Source organism: Urocampus carinirostris, chromosome 3, assembly GCF_059441175.1.
Source record: "Urocampus carinirostris isolate Australia breed hairy pipefish chromosome 3, RoL_Ucar_1.0, whole genome shotgun sequence".
NCBI classification, from domain to species: domain Eukaryota; kingdom Metazoa; phylum Chordata; class Actinopteri; order Syngnathiformes; family Syngnathidae; genus Urocampus; species Urocampus carinirostris.
The window spans coordinates 61967605-61986785 of NC_142351.1; the positions used below are offsets into that span (position 1 = coordinate 61967605).

Sequence of the window (19181 nt, forward strand, 5' to 3'; positions counted from 1 at the left end):
AAATGTAAAAATAAATCCGTGCCAATGAAAGGACCACTTTCTCCCTAGTGTAGTTGAAGTGCAAATGCACTTGAAGGTAAAAAAAACCTTCCCTGAGGTCAACGCTCCCATTGACGAAGCCCCACAATTAGAGAACCACCATAATAGTGTAACATACTCAAATTAATAAAACTTCATGATTGTCTTGAACAATTACATATCACTATTGTTTATTGATATTGACAACATTTTGTGTATTGTTACCCAATGCAACATCTATTGCATCCTGGAAGTAGGATTACCTCTTCTCTCCCTTGCTGAAGTTTTTGGGGTTTTCCTTGCCCGCATGTCGGTTTCAGATCAGCGGATGTTGCAATTGTGGCCTGTGCAGTCCTTTTGATGCATTTTGTGATTAAGGGCTATACAAATAAATGTGACGTGACTTGATTGAGAGAGTCTTTGCTTTGATAGGGATGCTCACCCCAGGGGAGTTCAAGCGTGTTTACGACGTGACCCAAAGTCCAGTGCAAGATGAAAGTGGGAAACCTCAAAGTGGATTCAAGCAGAGAAACAAACACACGGTTCTGCATCAAGGCCCGGGATCTCACCACGTGCTGCAGACGCTGAAACGGAGGTCTGTCCACCTTCACATCTTCTCACGACTTGAAACGTTCAAGGTCGCCTTTTTTCTCAGAGTCATCAATTTGACACGAATGCCGACCGCGCTAGTGGAGATGAGCGAGCCGCTGCAAGTGTTCCGCTTTGAGGTCGGAGACTTCAGTGACGCTCATCACGACAGCAGCGCTCGTCACGCCGAGAACGCTTGCTTGCACACCAGACCGGCCGGAAATGCGTCTGCACTCTCGGAGGTTTCCTGCAGGTACCGTCCCGCCACCATTCGCACAATGCTTGAAATTGACGACCATATTTCATGATGTCGTCATCTCTCTGTGGCAGGTATCTCACTGTGATGATCTTCCTCAACTCTGTCGAAGAGGGCGGAGAGACCACCTTTCCTGTGGCTGACAACCGTACTTATGACGAGCAGGTGAGAATTTTTGGGATCATTTAACCACCTGGGTTGTCGGCGCACCACATCCCATGGTGTGTCTTGGGCAAGTACAGCCTGGTGGCGCCCATCCATCTCCGGGTTGTTTTTTTGGATAGGCGTTTTCTCTAGGGCTGCATGATTTTGGAAAAAATAATATTTGCGATTTTTCAGACGTGTATTGCGATTTCTATGTGATTTTTGACTTTAAAAGAGAAATATATTTTCGGTGTGAGTTTTGTTTTTTGGGAGAAATTAAACATAGTGACCCGCAAATTTACCAAGATATGATGTTATTACCAACTAAGATTGTATTACTGTAACAAAGTAACTATCTACAGATAAAAACAGAATTGCAGTTAAATAAATTGTCTTTATACAAAAATACAACTAAATTGGAGGGATTCTCCTTTCAGTGCAAGAAAGTGATTTAGAAAGCATCTGGTTCGCTGCACGCTAGCATCGGGTAACCGCGACTTCAGGACGGTCTCTGGCACTCTCTGCGATGATTCAAATACAAGAGTCACGTAGTCGTTTACTACAAACTGTAGCTCCATGTCATCCATTTTATGGGTAATGGATCTGGCGTTGATGACTAGTCACATTCTGCAGTGGTGGCTTAAGCTCTCCCTTCCGACGCCGTCTCAGTCAATTACCGGACGCGATAAAAACCCAGGGTGCACCAGCTGGTGAGCAGCTTTTCCTTGCGCTTTTCTGACTTTCCTCAAAGTCTGATTCAATTGATCAATTTCTTTGTAATGTAAAGAGCCGCTAAAGCTACGAGCTGTCGCGTTTGTTTATGACGAGTTTGTTTATTGATTTCTCCCCCCTTAACCCCTCTTTACCATCTTAATTGGCTAGCACCATTAAAACGTAACTCTAATTGACAAGCGCTGTTAAAACCTGAACGGTGACAATTCTTGTTGGCCAAACACTCCATCCCTTAAAGAACAAACTGAAACAATAAATCCTTGAAAAAACTGCAGTGACTTGCGATTACACAATTGCATTACGTCACATCGCGATATGGATTAGACTTAGGTTAATCGTGCAGCCATAGTTTGCTCCCTCGCCTGAAAAAGATGGTTACTCGGAGCAGGAGTCTTCTTATCTTACTCAAATACAGTACTTTCATCACCTGGTCGCTGCTGTTTTTCGGTTTGAAGCATCGCCTTGCTTTTCAGAGATAAGCCAGACCTTGGCAATGACGGGCAGAGGTGTTTGACAACACTGATACTTTATCCTAAATTATTGGGGCAAAAACTCTTTAGTTAAAAAATTGGTGTCAACGTCCGATGCATGGAGGACCACATTTTTTTAAAAAATGGCCACTATCCAAAGGCCAGACTGTTCCGAGGGTCAGGCTGGCAATTAAGGGATCCGTGAACTGTGAAAGTATAGTGAGCCTACGTTATTTATCCGTGTATAAGGCACACTCACGAATAACAAACAGGTTCTTCTAATGTATGATTGAAAATCAGTATAAAATATTGTTTCACTTTTTTCAGCTTAAGCAAAGCATTGTACGTGACAAACGTTATTTAATATGTGCAGCCATTAAAGATAATAATTTACTGACAATGTTAACTACAAATACAATACTAACATAAAATTTACTATCTATTTATTTAATGTCCATCAAAGTGTGATTTATCATCAAAGAGTATTTTTTCCTTGTTGTGCTTTTTTGTGTTTATATCTTTCAGCTTTGTTTTCTCAATTCCCTAACATTCTTCTCTGGTTCCATGAATAAAAATACTGTGATAATGAAATTATATCTAATGACTTTTTGTATATTATATAAGGGTAATTTCTTTAAGATGTGATTTATAGGGTTAAGAATCAAATTCGGTGGTTACTGATTTGATCAGCAAGTGGTGCTCAAGATTCCCCACCAGAATTGGTGCCCAAAATACAGTCTCCATTTGTTCTAATGGAAGCAATCTTCCAAACAAAATGTATTTTAGGGTTTAATCATCGATTATGCAGTTTATTGATATTGATAATGATTAATCAATCCAAAGTAAGAATAAAAATGCACAACTAATGCAACATAGTTTAATTCTACAAACTAAGATTTATTTACATTGCAAAGAAAATCAGATCAATAAAATAAAGGACATTGTTGACAAGAGAACTTAAGGTGGTAAAGAGGGGTTAAGGGGGGAGGGGAATTATGTGGTGATTGAAAGTACTGATCAATAAGCCTGATTTTAAGATAATTAACTCATTTCAATGATCAGAAATTACTTCATAGCGTGTCAGAATTGTAAAATTTTTGCCTAGCACAGAAACAGTTTGTTGCGTTATATTTTTCTTGTGTTACTTTGGTTCAGACAAAGCATCTTGTGGGGAGGGAATAAGTTCAAGATTTCTCTCCAATGTAGACTCCAAAGGCTGCTGCTTTCAGCCAATTGGGAGAGAGGGGAAGAACCACGGACCACTGTTTTGGTTTATGTAATCCAATACTCCCAGGAGAAACCAAATAAAGAAAAAGGTAAAGGAAAGAGGGCCTGTGTGACAGATTGGGAGTCTTTCATTGTGTTGGCAGAGTCGGTGGTTGATGAAAATTAGTGGAAATGGATTTGTGAGTGTCTCCTACAGTCATCTTCACCACTATTGGTCAAGTGGTTACCATATGTCACGCTCACCGCCACGCCTCGAGTTTGATTCTTATTAATTTTCAACTGATCAATCATTGCACAAATACTGTAAAATTCTAAGAAGAATTGCGTAGAATGCACACCCAAACAGAGTTATTTTTTTTAGCTAAAAAAAACCCTACACAAATACAGTTCATGGATCCCTTAACCACATAGGTCGTCGGGGCACCAATGAGGACGCAATCTGGACATCCTTCTCTACTGTTGACGGTCCCTGGTCGTGGCAAAGTTGGCACCAGTCCATTCCTTCAAGTTGTCAGCCCAGTTATTTTCTTGTCTTCCTCTCCTCCTGCCCCCTTAGACTGTGCCCTGGAGAATGATCTTGGTCAGTCCTGATGATCTTGTGATATGACCATACTGCGGAAGTTTCCGTCCGCGCACAGTTAACATTTCTTCGTAGGGTCCGATGTTGCCTCTGATGGTGTTGCGCACCGTTTTGTCACATGGGCTAAGTCGCTGATGCCTGAGAGTTCCCTGTAGCATCTCATCTCTAGGGCCTGGATTTTTTTTTTTTCAGTTGTGCTGCGAGAGTCCATGTCTTGCAAGCGTAGAGGAAGATGGAAGGAACTTGCGCTTGCATAAGCCTGATCTTTGATTTCATTTCTATGTTCTTGTCCATCCAGATGAGTTTGAGTCTGGCAAGCGTGGCTGTGGTTTGAGCTATTATGGCGATGATTTCTGGTTCTGGCCCCTCTTCTGATATGACGGCTCTAATATATTTAAATTTGGTGACAGGTTATAGTTCTCTGTGTTTAATGGTGATGTTTGTGGTCAAACTTAATAGATTCTTGGTTATTACTTTTGTTTTGTTTTCTGTGCTGATTTCCATCCCATACTGGCTTGATGCTTTTCCAGGCAATTGACCAGATTTTTATGTCCCTGTTCGTCTCATGCTAATCCGGCAATATCATCAGCAAAACGCAGGTTAGTGATTTTGTGTTCCCCAATACTGACTGCACCTTCATGTTTCTCCAGAGCTTTGGCCATGATCCTAACCAGGAATATGTTAGCTAAAGTTGGAGAACGCATTTTTGTCTCACACCGAGTGTGATTCAAAACCTCCTTCCAATTGTACCATTGATTAATTCAATGGTCTGAACTAGTCCCCGGCCCATGTTGTACTTCCGCATGGTGGCCCATAAAGCGGCTTGCCATACTCTGTCAAACTCCTTCTTGAAATCAACAAAAATGTAATGTAGGTTTTCTGGGATTGTTCAAACTTCTCACACAGAATGCGCTGATTAAAAATCTATTAAGTGGTGCTCCTTCCCTCCCTGAACCCTGCGTGTTCTTGGCTAGGATGTTTTCAGCCTGTGGTTTCAGTCTATTCAGTAGGACCTTTAGCATAACTTTGCTTATATGGCTGATTAGATCGATGATTCTGTAATTGGAGCATAGTTGAAGATTTACTCTCTTTGGTAGAACAATTACCGTAAATTCCGGACTATAAGCCGCTTTCCCCCAAACTTTCAACCCTGCGGCTTATTCAGTGATGCGGCCAATTCATGTAATTTTTCTAATGGCCGCCAGCGGCGCTTGAGTACAAAAGGTAAGATTTAGACCGGTAAAATATATGCGCCGAGGAAGACTGCAACTTCTTGGCTTGTGCATAAATTAAATTAGCGTAAATATACCCTCATCATGCAAAATGCAAAAAGAAAGGCACATCAAAAAAATCCGCCATCACCAACGGGTTTCGAAAAGCCGGTCTGCTGCGTGACGGAGAAGAGGGCACAGAATCCGGAATGGATGAGAGTTCCAGCGACAGTGACAGCGCGAGTGAGGCTGCGGGAGCGTGGGACGACGTCTATATGACAAAGTTTCTTTCCGACACTGAGGAAGACGACTTTGATGGCTTCAGTTCTAAGGAGGAAGATGAGGACGGTTTACCGTGATTTTTACAAGTACGGTATGTTTTTTTAACAGACCCGTTACCTGTGTTGCGAGCGTGTTGCTACCATTAACTGCCCTGTCATAGGCACCGTTTGCGATGAAAGTTATATTATCATTAAAGCTTTGAAAACTCTCTCGGTGTAACGTCTTTCTTTGTAAATATGTGTACCCATGTATAAAATGTATTTGCAACTGTATATTTTTGTAATGTATTTATTTGTATTTGTTTTAGACACTTATTCTGATATGTTTTGCACAGGCAAATGAAAAAGAAGGGGCGAAACAAATGCGGGGTGATGGGAAGTGGGGTAAAGGTGAGACCTGTTTGTGGACGCGGCGGACAATAGCGGATATATATTTTCCCACCCTTACCTTTGGAAATATACACTTTTTTTCCTTGGATTACTTTCAACGGGACCCGGACTCTGCAGGTCTGCATCAAACCTTAAGTACCGGTATCATTTTCCGTTCATTTTGCCGGCTGTGATTTTTGGACTGTGTACTGTAATGAAGCACATTCAGTTTCAATCGCGGGACTTGAAGTCGGGTTTGGGTTAATCTTGTGTTTGTGTTACATTTTTTTTAATGTGGGCGCATGCGGCTTATATACAGGTGCGGCTTGTGTAAGTACAAAATCGGTTTTCCTCTTAAAATGTGGTGGCTTGTAATCAGGTGCGCTCTATAGTCCGAAATTTACAGTACTAGCAATTCTGTCCATGAATATGGCCGCTGTCCTGTTGTCAGATCCTGCTGCAAAACTTTGTTAAGATGTCTGTAGTTTGCTCCCCACCATTTCATATGAATTATGATGGAATGTTGTCGATTCTTGGAGACATTCAGTTCTTTAGCGAGTTGATTACTGCCTCTAACTTCTTCTCTGAGGATAGGGACGTTGTCACTTTCCCCTGGGCTGGAATTTTTAAGGATCTCAGGTGCTCCCTGTGTTTGATAACTGAAGATAAAGATCATGAGTAGATGGACAGAATACAAATGCAGTACATTTTCTATATAGTATGTTAGAAACTTTTTTCTTTAAAATGGCATTTTCCTTGTCCTATTTTAATTCGTTTTTCCTGCATTCAAAATTACAAATTGGCCATCATTGGTTGATTTTGTGCCACCCTAGCAAGAGTCGTCAATGTGACAATCCTCTCCATTTTTCAGACAAAATGTTTATCTTAGAAGTAAACTATTTGTACTTTGCTGACAGTTTTATTTTACCCAATTCAGACTCAGACATCGTGTAATTAATGAATCAACAATTTAGCAAGAATTTGGGATTGAGATTACCAGCCACTGTATGTATTACGGATTCATTGTTTGCTTGGGTCAATATCAAGTTCAAGTTCTCTCTTCAAGCCGTTTTATTCACGCTGGGTGTGTTCCAGGCACTGGTCCAAGATGGAGTTGATTTAACAGACACCCGGGAGACATGCAGTCGAGGGAACCTGAGAATAAAATCCACTGCTGGAACGGCGCTGCTCTTCTACAATCATCTCTCTGACGGTCATGGTGAGAATTAAGAGGTGACATTTAAGTATGATTGGAAGAACTCCTCATCTTCTTTCTCACATTCCTTAGGTTGGATGGGGGACCTGGATGAGTATTCGCTGCACGGAGACTGCCCGGTAAAACGTGGCCGGAAGTGGGTCGCTAACATCTGGCTCAACGTGGACCCGGACCACCGGCAACAGGCCCGCTACCAGAGACTTGTTGCAGAACGGCATCGAGCAAAATCGGCAACGGAGGAACAGTCCCGACCATTTTCGCACTTTGAGCTCCACCAGGATCTTTAGTCCCTTCAGGTACACAGAAATGTGCTTACACTCAATCAAAAGTTTAACCAACTGTTTGAGTAGGTGAATGTCTTTATTGAATATACACATTTCAACTGTTATCATGCCTCAAATGTCAATATATATATGGTGGATGTAGTGGTTATTTCTGTCACTTTAACTGACATTTGTTGTTCAATACATTGTTACTCATTGTTTAAGATTTTGTGACCCCCTGGAATATGACATTATTTTGTTTGGATCGACAGGTGAAATTGTTATTTGGCGGGTGAGGGAAATCTATGGTAATTAGCTGATGCAGTGTTTCGCATATAATTTTGTGAGACCCCGGTAGGTGGACAGTCTGGGGGCGTGCACAGGGGTGTGCCCCACAAGCACCACCCCACACCCCTCCAAAGTGCACACAATTTGAAATGATCAAAACATGTACAAAGTATAGGGAAAACGTTTAAATTGGCAGGTTATTTGATTGTAACGTGATGGGAATTCCGGTACTTTTTAGAGAACCGGCTCTTACAGCACAGTTCCCAAATGGCTCTTCAGATTTTTTTTGCATAAACCAATATACGACCAATAACAATGTCACAATACGCACGGAATGAAAGATTAAAAAAATGTATTATATGAAATGAAATGAAATCATCTGCATTTATATAGCGCTTTTCAAGTCAAGACTTCCCAAAGCGCTTTACAGTGTGCTTCACATTTCCCAATAGCGGCCGTGCAGCCTTGTAAGGTGCTAACCTGCTTATTGGGAGCATTAGGGGTTCAGTGTCCTACCCAAGGACACTTCGACATGTAACACGGAGGAGCTGGGATTCGAACTGCGATCTCTTGATCCCAAGGCGAGCGCTCTACCAAGGTGCCGCCCCAAGGCCTAGTATAAATTATACTTATTTATACTAGGCCTTGTTTTTTTCACTCTACAGTGTACTTTAAACTTATTTAAACTTTTTTACACTAAGCAACTTAAAGTCAAGCAACACAGAATCCCTAAAAAACAAACTACACAAAAACATAACAAGTAAAATTATAAACTCTTGAGTGCCCAATTTTTATTTTTAAATACAAGTACTATTGGCTCTTTACAATTCAACTTCACAGAACCTCTAAAAAAACACGAAAAAATGAAACAAAAAATATCATTAGTCTCTACCGGAAGGGTTTCTATAACACTGCGTGTCCACGGACACCAAAAAGTTAGAAGTATGTATGTTTTTGGCCACACACATTTTTTTGTTTTTCCACATTGTGAGGTAAAAGCATCATCAACTAGGGATGCTGTAATCCAGGGGTCTACTGTATAATAAGCTGTAGAACATGTTTTCCTATGTGCTGTTTGTTGAGAGCTCATCCGTATTTTTTTTTTCAACAAAGATGAAAATCTGTATTTATAATCATTTTAATCAGTGATGTCAAAAGTTAGAGCTTTCCTTTGGAGTTAAAGCTTTAAAATATTAGCTCTGAGTTAAAAGTATTTAATTGAGCTGGTTTTCATTGGAGTTGTAACTTATTAACTTGTGTTATTTTATCAACTGTTGGGTTAAAGTATTAAAGCTTTAATTCTTTAACTCAAAGGTTTACAATTTTAACAGTGACTTCAAGTTATACATTTTTAAAATATCTCATCTCATCTCATTAGCCGTACCGCTTATCCTCAGTAGGGTCGCGGGGGGCTGGAGCTCATCCCAGCAATCATTGGGCAGTGGGCAGGGGACAATATGCTTGTCTATTTAAGGCTTATCTGTTCTGAAAATTAAAGATAAATGTGTATTTTGTAATACTTTTATTTAAATCTTTACCTTAGAGTTAAAGCTTTAACTTAAAGCTTGGAGTTAAATCTTTAAATTGTTAAACCTGAATCTGCTCTCACTCAATAGTCGAGTCAAGTCACATGTGTTTGTATAGCCCATAATAACAAAGAGTCTTAAATGGCTGCATAGAAAACGAGAGTATGAGCTCAACATCACTCATAAGCTATAAAATCTACCAGCTTTGTTTGTGTATAACGCACAATAGTTAAACTTAAAGCAGGTTATCGGCTTAAAGTTAGATCAACAATGAACAAATGAAAAAGTTTTTGCCAATACCCCATTGTTTGTTCATTTTCATAATATATACAGGGTTCGTACATGTGCTTGAAATCCTTGAAAAAGTTTGAATTTTAATGTTGTGATTCAAGGTCAGGGAAATGCTTGAATTCTGGGGGAAGTGCTTCTAAATGCTTAAAATTGTCACAATTGCCATGTTTCTTGGAAGAATGACTCAATAGACCACATAATAAATGAAGAAAAATGAAAGTGCATGACAATGACGCCAATATACCTGTCATGTGAAGCGTCACCGCCGCCTAGTGGTGCACCCACACACACACAGCTCTACTGTATTTGGAAAAACGACTTTTCTTGGCAATGCTCACTAATGAAAGCTCCCAAATGGCTCATCAGGTGTTTTAAATTATATATTATCAATGAAAAACATGCACCAAATTTTTTTGTAATTTGAAATTTTATATTTTTTGCCAGGGATCCCCCCAAAACACATTAAATACAATTAGAGAAAAATTCACAGATCTACAAAATAAGTGTAAAATTCAAAACAAGTTTCGCTTTTTACACACTGAAAATATTTCAAATCGAACACAATCTCTAAAAATGCTATACAATAAAAGAAAAAAATGAAAAATTACCTCGTCAATGCTATAAATAAATGATCAAATGCAAAAATATTAACTGATACAATTCTCTTTTTTGTAACCCATTTTGGACACAGATCCACTGAAAAAAAAACATAAATATAAATTAAAACAGAGCGGGCAGCACGGCGGAGCAGTGGTTAGCGCATGTGCGGCACAGTTCATGTCATGGGAACCTCCTGCGTGGGTTCAAATCCAGCTCCAGACTTCCTGTGTGGAGTTTGTATGTTCTCCCCGTGCTTGCGTGGGTTTCCTCTGGGCACTCCGGTTTCCTCCCACATTCCAAAAACATGCATTTCTGGTGAATTGGCCGGTCCAAATTGTCCCGAAGGTGTGAATGAGTGAGTTGTTGGCCCCCGTGTGCCCTGCGATGGTCTGGCAACCAGTTCAGGGTGTCCCCTGCCCACTGCCCGATGATTGCTGGGATTGGCTCCAGCACCCCCGCGACTCTACTGAGGATAAGCGGTGCAGCTAATGAGATGAGATGAAAACAAAGCAAAGATTGTATGCACTCTGCTTCGGCGCAATCAATATCATTAAAATGAGTCACAATTTGGCTCATTTATCTGCTTTTTATACGTACAGTCCTTTCTTTCTTTTTATGTCTTCCGTATTGAACTGAATTATTACCCAACAGCCTTAGACCCTTTTCCGTGTTAGTATACAAGTGGGACCATGTTGAAGCAGAATGGCAGAATCCATTTCAGTTTATACCTGCCCATTGACCCAAAAAGATTGTAGGTCATATGTAAGAACAGTTCCAAATAGCCAAAGTATGTGCTAGCAGCATAATACCCACTTATTTAAGTGATTGGTACAGGAATCCTTCCTTTGATAAATTTGCCTTGAAAGGGCTTGAATTTGGACATTAAAAAGGTGTACGAACCCTGTATATAAATTGGCTACCGTATGTTGACTTTGTGCTAACGACGTTAATTACTTTTAATGGCAGTAATGGATGCTTGGTGGTCAGCAGGATGCTGTTTCACTGCACGTTATTAAACTGAAAGTTAAGACACTGAATCAAGGCTGCCCTTCTTAGATTTATGCTAGTGTCAGGAATGAGGCCTGCTGATTGGCTGAAAGGAAACGTGGGAAACGTTTGCACCTAATGTGGCCTGGCGTGGCAACTGCCAGGTACTCTAAGTTGCATTTTTGAAACAAGAGAATATTTTAACACTCTAATACAAAATGCATGGTTTGCAAACTTTTGGACTAAAAGATTAATAATTGGATACAAGAAGTGAAATAAAGAACAATAACTAGTCTATAATCGAGGCTACTGTTGAGTACTCTTAAAATATTACTTTTCACAAATTTCAGGGATGCACAATAATTATCAGGTCATTCGTTGTCGAACTAGTAACGGACAAACATGGCATAAGAAATATTGGAACGATAGAAAAAGGCAGATAAAAGCTTTTTTAGCCAGGTTATAATATTGATTCAGCTTACCCTACTTGCCAGGTAAATTTGAAGCATTTATGTTCTCCATCCATCCGTTAACTGCTCCGCTTATCCTCAGTAGGGTCACGGGGTGCTGGAGCCCATCTCAGCCATCTTCGGGCAGTGGGCAGGGGACACCCTGAACTGGTTGCCAGCCAGACGCAGGGTACACAGGGACAGACAATTGGTTCGTTCATTCACACCTAGGGACAATTTGGACCTGCCAATGAACCTGACATGCATGTTTTTGGAATGTGGGAGGGAACCGGAGTGCCCGGAAACCCACGCAAGCACGGGGAGAAAGTGCAAACTCCACACAGGAAGGTTTGATCTCATGACCTCAGAACTGTGCCGCACACACGATAACCACTGCGCCGCCGTGCTGGCATTTATGTTCTTTAAAAGAATATTATTTATTTTTATTTTTTGATAAAAGTAGTCGCACACTCTGCCGTGTTCCTTCTCTACCTCTTCATGATGTAAACGAGGCACTGGAGAACTTGTTCAAAAGAGTTTGTGTTCCTGATTACAATATATATCTTCATTTTCTATATAGTAGTAGTCCTACAACTTCGTTTTGTCTCCTCTCTTCCTCTCCATAGTGTGTGTGTTAATATAACGGTTGTTGGTATTGGTCATCAGAAGCGGGATTTTATTGGTTTTGGAAAGTTAAAAAAACATTTTCGTGCATCTCTAATTATTTTCAAAGAAAAATTGACTTGAAACAGTCATTAGGTGAGGCACAAGTCAGGAAGATGAAAAGGAAAATTACAAACTGGTAATTATAAGACTACATTTGTGCATACTTTTATTATATTTATTTAAATTATTTATGACTTTTTAAGATTGTTGTCGGAATACAGATTTATTATTGTGCTGCTTGTCTCTTAATTGTATGTTCAATGTAATAAAACGTGTGAACATCATTTTTTTTAGTGAGCGTGTTTGCTTCCCAATGATCCAGCATTGTGCCAGAAGTTTTATTTTCTTAACCACACACTCTGCTTGCCAAGCCCCCTATTCAAGACTTTTCACTGCAGCAATTTTTGAGAGGAGCAAACCATTCAAGCAGGGAGAATTAAGATAACCTGGGAGAAACTCTCCAGACCCCCAAAAAATTACAAAACTCACACAAAAAGTAATAATGTTGTTTATCATGACCTTTTTACATAAAAAAATAGGTCTTAGTAGAAATGCTCCTGCCTTCTGATTTAGTTTGTGTGTGTGTTTGTGTGTGTGTTTGTGTGTGTGTTTTTTAAAGAAGACTAAACCAAGTAAGCAGAGGGAAAATTATTTTATCTATCTATCTACCCTGGTTGTATCCTTCAAGAGGGGTGACCAACAAACAGCATGACAAACACATAAAATAATTTAAATAAAGGGGAAAAGTAGCAAAAAGCAAGGTCTTAAGAATACAAGAAACTAATCTGATTAGACGAAAACACATGCTTAAATAGAGTAAATAATGCAGGTCGCTAGATGCCATGTGATCATAATAAATGAGCAGTAAGGATAGTAAAACTTAGTAACATAAAAGATACAATGCATCTCTGTAAGAAGTAATGTAGTGGGCTTCCCGGCACTAAAGTGAAGGCCATCTTGATTAATAGTTAGCGGGCTGCAAGAGGGCGACAATTGTTGCAAGAATACAAAAAGCACCTGTATATAATCTTTGGCTTCGTGAAGGTACTTTTGAGGATAACATCATACAAAGGCACATTCAAACTATAATCAAACTATAATTTCCCTTACAATTGTAACAAGTGATCATGTTTTTTAAAAACACTGATCATATCAATGGGGTCTCATGCCAGTTAGAATTAATAGAATAGAATAGAATAGGCCTTTATTGTCATTGTTACAACATGGGATATGCTGTGACAACGAAATTGGACGACTCGTTCTTAAAAGGGCGACCTGGTGCCAATAGGCACCATGTCAGAGAACACAGTTATAGACTAATCCAAAGTGGCGCAAAACAACAACATTAAGTCAAAATTACATTAAACAAATCTTAATGATTTTATAATCATTTTAGAAAACATTTAACTTGTGTAATTTTTCAGTATTTTCTTATGAGATAGTAATTCATTATTTCATGTGTTATATGAGGACTGTTTTATGGTCATTTTTTTTAAATGCCACAGCCGCTCGTGTTCCGTCATAGGTAAAATTACTTTTATTTTGTAAAGCTTTTTTCATGCAACAAAATTTAATCAAACACTCTTACAAACAAAATCCCTTGCTGTCATATACCACTGCATACAAAGATAATATATAAAAAAATAGCAAGATTTTTCCTTTAATTCAATAAGGTTGTGGCTCTGCAGGTTTTAGTTTGTTTTATATATCCATTAAAATGATCATACAGGTGACATCCAACTTACAACCAGTAGTAAATTCTGCTGCTAGGACTATAGCTAGTTACTGAGTTAAGTAGAAGATTGCTGTAGCTGGCTGGCTGCCAACAATGTCGTATGTATTGCCGCGCTGCTACGCTCTGTGTTGCCGAACATTGAATTGAATAACTAGGAAAGAACATTTTCTGAAAAAATAGCATCTGCTAGAAAAAAATGAGCATTTACTGGCTGTGGTCATAAAGGCTGTACGTGAATTGAGCAGGCCGTAAATCGAATGTGAACTGTATTTTATCTATCTCCCCTATAAGGTAAATGAAACGGGACACAAGAAAGCAGCCATGTCACTCGGGTCAGGGTGACACAACACACTCTTCTATTAAACAGCAGGGCCCGACAGCTTTCACTGGTTTACCCCTGTCGCATCACACAGGTGCCCTGCCCATCCCTTAGAACACGTCTAAACATCCCACTATCCTTTTAAAACACCTCTCCACTCATTCCTATCACCAACAGCTCTAGCTTCCACTACATTTAGACCTCTTTCCTGCAGAGCACTCATACCACCATCACCCACGTCAATCGCTGCCTTCCTCTTGGTCTCCTTCCATTTACTTCTGCTCTGTAGATCCTCTTCAACATTTGCTGCTCATCCATCCTCTCTATGTGTCCAAACCAACCGAGTACTCCCTTATCCACACGCTTACTCAGTTCCGCTACTACCCCAGTTCTGTCTCTCACAATTTCATTTTTCAATCTATCCAATCTTGTCACTCCTAACATACTCCTCAAACACTTCTTCTCAAAAACATATATTTGAAATTGCCGATTGTAGATGAGCCTAAGTCCTGGAAAAAATATGTGCAAAGTATCTGTGTAACAGTGGTTCTCAAATAGTGGGGCGGGTCTTGAGAATTTTTATTTAACTTTCTTGTAAGGCGCCCGCTTTGAGACTGGGAGGTCGGTGGTTCGCGCCCCGGCCGAGTCATTCCTAAGACTTAAAAAGTGGTCGGCGGCGCCCTCTGTTGGCTGCGGCTGCATCGGCTCGCTACAACGGGTCAGGTGCAATCGACATTTCGTTCTGTGTACATTGTTACACAGAATGACAATACAAGGAAATTATTATTATTATAAAGAATCAAGTGCATTTGCACCTCCACCACACTAGGGAGCAGTGCCACTTCTATTGGTAGTGTTTTGTTCACATTTAACCTCCACGTCGTTCATATAGCACAGAGTATTAGCATTGACTATGAAGTGTAGCTACAAAGTGGAGCAGACGCTCAAGTGACGCCATGAAAGAGGCCTTCCTCTATTTTTTTTGGGGGGGGGACATTAAATAATTGAGAAGCAGTCTAGATTAGAGAGATATGGTTTACAAGAAGCGTGAGCCCCCACACATGCCCATATTTTTGGACTGTAATCCCTCCTTTATTGCCATTAAATCATTACTCTGTACTCTATATCAACACATTACATTGGGTATTTATGTATTCTATTCCTTTCACGTTATTATTGTTTTATTTTCAACAAAAGGATTCTGCTGGAAGTGGGAATTTCCCTACGGAAATTAATAAAGTATCTATCTACCATCCATCCATTAATGGGTCCTGAACCCCCCTGCGATAGGCAAAAATCCGTAAAGTAGCCCACAAGGCAATATATGTGTGTGTATATAAATATATATTTGTGATTTGGCCGGTCCAAATTGTCCCTAGGTGTGAATGAGCGAATGAGTTGTCTGTCCCTGTGTGCCCTGCGACTGGCTGGCAAACAGTTCAGGGTGTCCCCTGCCCACTGCCCGGAGATGGCTGGGATGGGCTCCAGCCCCCCCGCGACCCTAATGAGGATAAGCGGTACGGCTGATGAGATGAGATGAATATATATATATATATATATATATATATATATTGCCTCAGACAGCCAGTCTTTGCTTGGACTAGGGATAATGCATCACAGATGCACAGGTGCTGTTCATTTTAGGCAAAAAGAAACGAAAAGAGGAATTGCTACACATGGCACAAATTCCGCTCTGCTGGTCCTTGCTTTTAGCGATAAGGTCGACTGGGGATAATGGATTGCAGCCAAAGGAGTGCTTTCTTATTTTAGGCAGGGCGCAATCTAGAGGCCTAATCCAATTTAAGAGAAAAAAAACGCTCTGCGGACTCCTGCTCTTAGAACTAGTGGACCGGTGATAATGGATCGCGGCCACAATCACGCAATCCATTTGAGGTGCGCCAAAACGGCAAAGTGCCTTCTGCAGGTCCTCGCTTGCAGCGATGTGGAATTGGGACAAATGAATAATGGCGGCACCAGTGCAGTTCACTTTATAGTTAACAGAATATCAGAAAAAGCCGCCAGGCCCGATGAAAATGTGATCTGCCAGCTCCACTCGCGGAAATATGCAACTGGGGGGAACAGATTGAAGAATAAATGGTTTCGACTTGGCGGAAATGTATTTAACATGGGTGGTTATGGAACAGATAAACCACAAAAATCATGGGAATACTGCATACTTGCCAACACTCCCGCTCTATGCCTCTTAAAGTACCACTTTTCTTAATTCAAAAAAGGGAAAAAAGTCTTTACTAGAAACTAGTATTGAACTCTACTGCTGCTTTTTTTAAGCGAGAATAAGTAATTAAACGGCTCCAAAGATTGCATTCGATTCCAGTTTAAGTCAAAGTTTTTCAATGTTCTGGAGACGGATTGTATTTCGTGTGTAAAAATAAAGTGCACAATAACATCTGCTGCTTTTTTGCTGCCTTAAAATTAATTGGATGTGGTCTTTAAATAGTCTTAAAAAGTCTTTAATTTTAATGGGAAAAACCCTGGAGGAACCCTGGCCTGCTTCTTTATCATCATCTTTCCTAAAATAAACATCACCAGTGTGGCTGCGTTCCATTTTCTGTGAGCAAATTTGTGTCCTGTGTGGCGAATTTTTGTTTTTTTTCTTTCATTTCATTTCATTTCAGTTCTGCCCAAAATGAATCACACCTGTGCGTCTGTTTTCTATTGTCCTTGGTTGACTATTGCTCCAAGCAAATTTGTGTCACGTTTGCTTGCTTTGCTTTTATTCCGTACTTTTTGCCTAAAAAGAACAGCACCCATGTGGCTGCGTTCTGTCATCTGTGGTTGACTGTTCCATCCATCCATTATCTGCACCGCTTATCCTCAGTGAGGCCGCGGGGTGCTGGAGCCCATCCCAGCTACACTAAACTGGTTGCCAGCCAGTTGCAGGGCACACAGGGACAGACAATTAGCTCGCTCATTCACACCAAGGGATAATTTGGATTGGCCAATTAACCTGACATGCATGTTTTTGGAATGTGGAAGGAAACCGGAGTGCCCGGAGGAAACCCACGCAAACACGGGGAGAACATGCAATCTCCACACAGGAGGTTCGATCTCATGACCTCAGAACTGTGCCGCACATGCGCTAACCACTGCCCCGCCGTGCTGCCCTGGTTGACTGTTAATGTGAGCAAATATGTATCATGTGTGTTGATTTTTTAAAAATTATTTTCTTAGTCTACTAGTGATCCCAAGAGCCAAGAAGAACTCGGCAGGTTCGAGAGTGTTCTCCATTTGGGCCCCATTCCTGTGGAATGCTCGGGTTGAGGCTTAAAACACATTTATATTCGATAGCTTTTGAATGATGTTGACCGGGCATTCTGTTATTACCTATATTTCATGTTGGTGATGTCTATACAGCACTTTGAGACCTCTTGTGATTAAAGGCTATACAAATAAACATGACTTCTGCCTAAAACGAACAGCACCCGTGCGACTGTTTTCCATTATCCTCGGTGGACAAATGCTGCAATCAAATTTGTGTTAAGTGGGATCTATTTTATCCGTTTGTTCTGCCTAAAATCAACAGCACATGTGCGGCTGTGTTCCATTCTCCATGGTCGACTATTGTTTTTTTCTTATTGCCCGCAGCAGTAAAGTCCATTCAAAAGAATATGAAAGTTTGGTACTTAATAAATGGTTGGTGCTTTGCATAAAAATCACTTAAAACGGGTGGTTGTGGAACGGATGTACTGCAAAAATTGACGAAATAAATCATGGCTCACGTTTTCAGTTCAACCCACGCGTGCTTTTTAGCACGACCACTGCAATACACTCTTTGTCCACCAGATAGCAGCGCCACCACGCGAGCCCCTTTTTGCTCTATCGCGCGTGTGAAAGGCAATTAAAAACCTTCTACCGCTGCAATAATTAATTCTTGCTGGTCAGCAGGACATCAGTACAGGTTATTCAACTCTCAGTTGTGATATTTAATCTTAGCTGTATCTTAAATTACGCGCGTCTCCTTTGGAATGTTCGTGCTGCTAAAAAGAGGAAGGGAGGGGGAGGTTGCACCTGCTGACCATGAAGGAGGGGGCATGAATCGCACCCCTTTCCTTTTTTTGCCCGTTTAAAATTCTGCAGTGACGTTTTTTGTGCAACCTAGGTTCTAATAACGATGATGATGATGGTGCGTACGTGCGCAACTGTCAGCCAATCAGGGCGCAGCATTTGGGGTGGGGAGGGGGGCTGCACATTTAACGGGTGACGACAACGTCTAGAACGTCACTTGTCCTTTCAGTCTGCATCACAACGGACTCTTGAATTTGATTTTAAATTCTTTTGAATTTATTTCTCCGCAGTAGCTCGTCGTATTTGATTAGTATATATTTGTGCAACCGTTTAGCTTGATTCGCTTTTCGGTTTAACGGTCCTCCATGAGATTCTTCAGGCTTACCTTCAAGTGCTTCGTCGACTGCTTCTGAGTCTACTTCGTCCTGCGGCGCCCGCTAACGTTTTTATTTGAGGAAAATCATCTCTTGGGGCGTTATGATCTGTGATTGAAAAAGACAAAGATTTTTGATATAACGCATAGAGGCGATATAAACTGAGAACATCAGAAAGGGGGGTGTTAATCCTCCCTCGAGTTAAAAGACACACGCACTTTTCTTCTTTTTTTTTTTAAAACCTTCAACCAATTTAAGGCTTTTTTTTTTACCTTGCGCGGATCAACCAAAATGCCAGCAGACTTGGGAGAAAGTAGTGGAGGTGAGTATGTTGCATGATTTCTTGGGGGTTTGTCACATGACATAGTATACAAAGTGAGCATTTTCAGGCTTCAACATTGGTCAAAAAATATCAAGGACTGGAAATGGGTTTGGTGATTTTGACACCTTGGATATTTTAATACGTAAAATATTTATAAACTTCCCTGTCACACCAACAAACAAGTTGCTTTAAAAAAAAATACCATATTTATTTGTGTATAACGCGCACCCCTAATTTATGAAT

At 40.5% G+C, this 19181-nt stretch overlaps 2 protein-coding genes across 3 annotated transcripts in view; both read left to right on the plus strand.

Annotated features, from left to right (window-relative positions):
- Positions 1–12446, plus strand: part of LOC148370368 (transmembrane prolyl 4-hydroxylase-like) — a 33479-nt gene extending 21033 nt beyond the window's left edge. The window contains exons 6-10 of the mRNA XM_088332884.1: positions 451–613; positions 674–859; positions 937–1027; positions 6972–7095; positions 7165–12446. Coding sequence (XP_088189010.1) covers positions 451–613; positions 674–859; positions 937–1027; positions 6972–7095; positions 7165–7379 — 779 coding nt within the window. The 3' untranslated portion in view covers positions 7380–12446. The remainder of the gene's footprint in view (positions 1–450; positions 614–673; positions 860–936; positions 1028–6971; positions 7096–7164) is intronic.
- A 5990-nt stretch (positions 12447–18436) lies between these two features.
- The window catches only part of LOC148370369 (sodium- and chloride-dependent creatine transporter 1-like), a 45633-nt gene continuing 44888 nt past the window's right edge, over positions 18437–19181 (plus strand). Inside the window, exon 1 of one of the 2 annotated variants that reach the window (XM_088332863.1) lies at positions 18437–18938. In XM_088332863.1, the coding sequence (XP_088188989.1) occupies positions 18908–18938 (31 nt within the window). In that variant the 5' untranslated portion in view covers positions 18437–18907. The remainder of the gene's footprint in view (positions 18939–19181) is intronic. The other variant, XM_088332865.1, reaches the window with a different exon arrangement.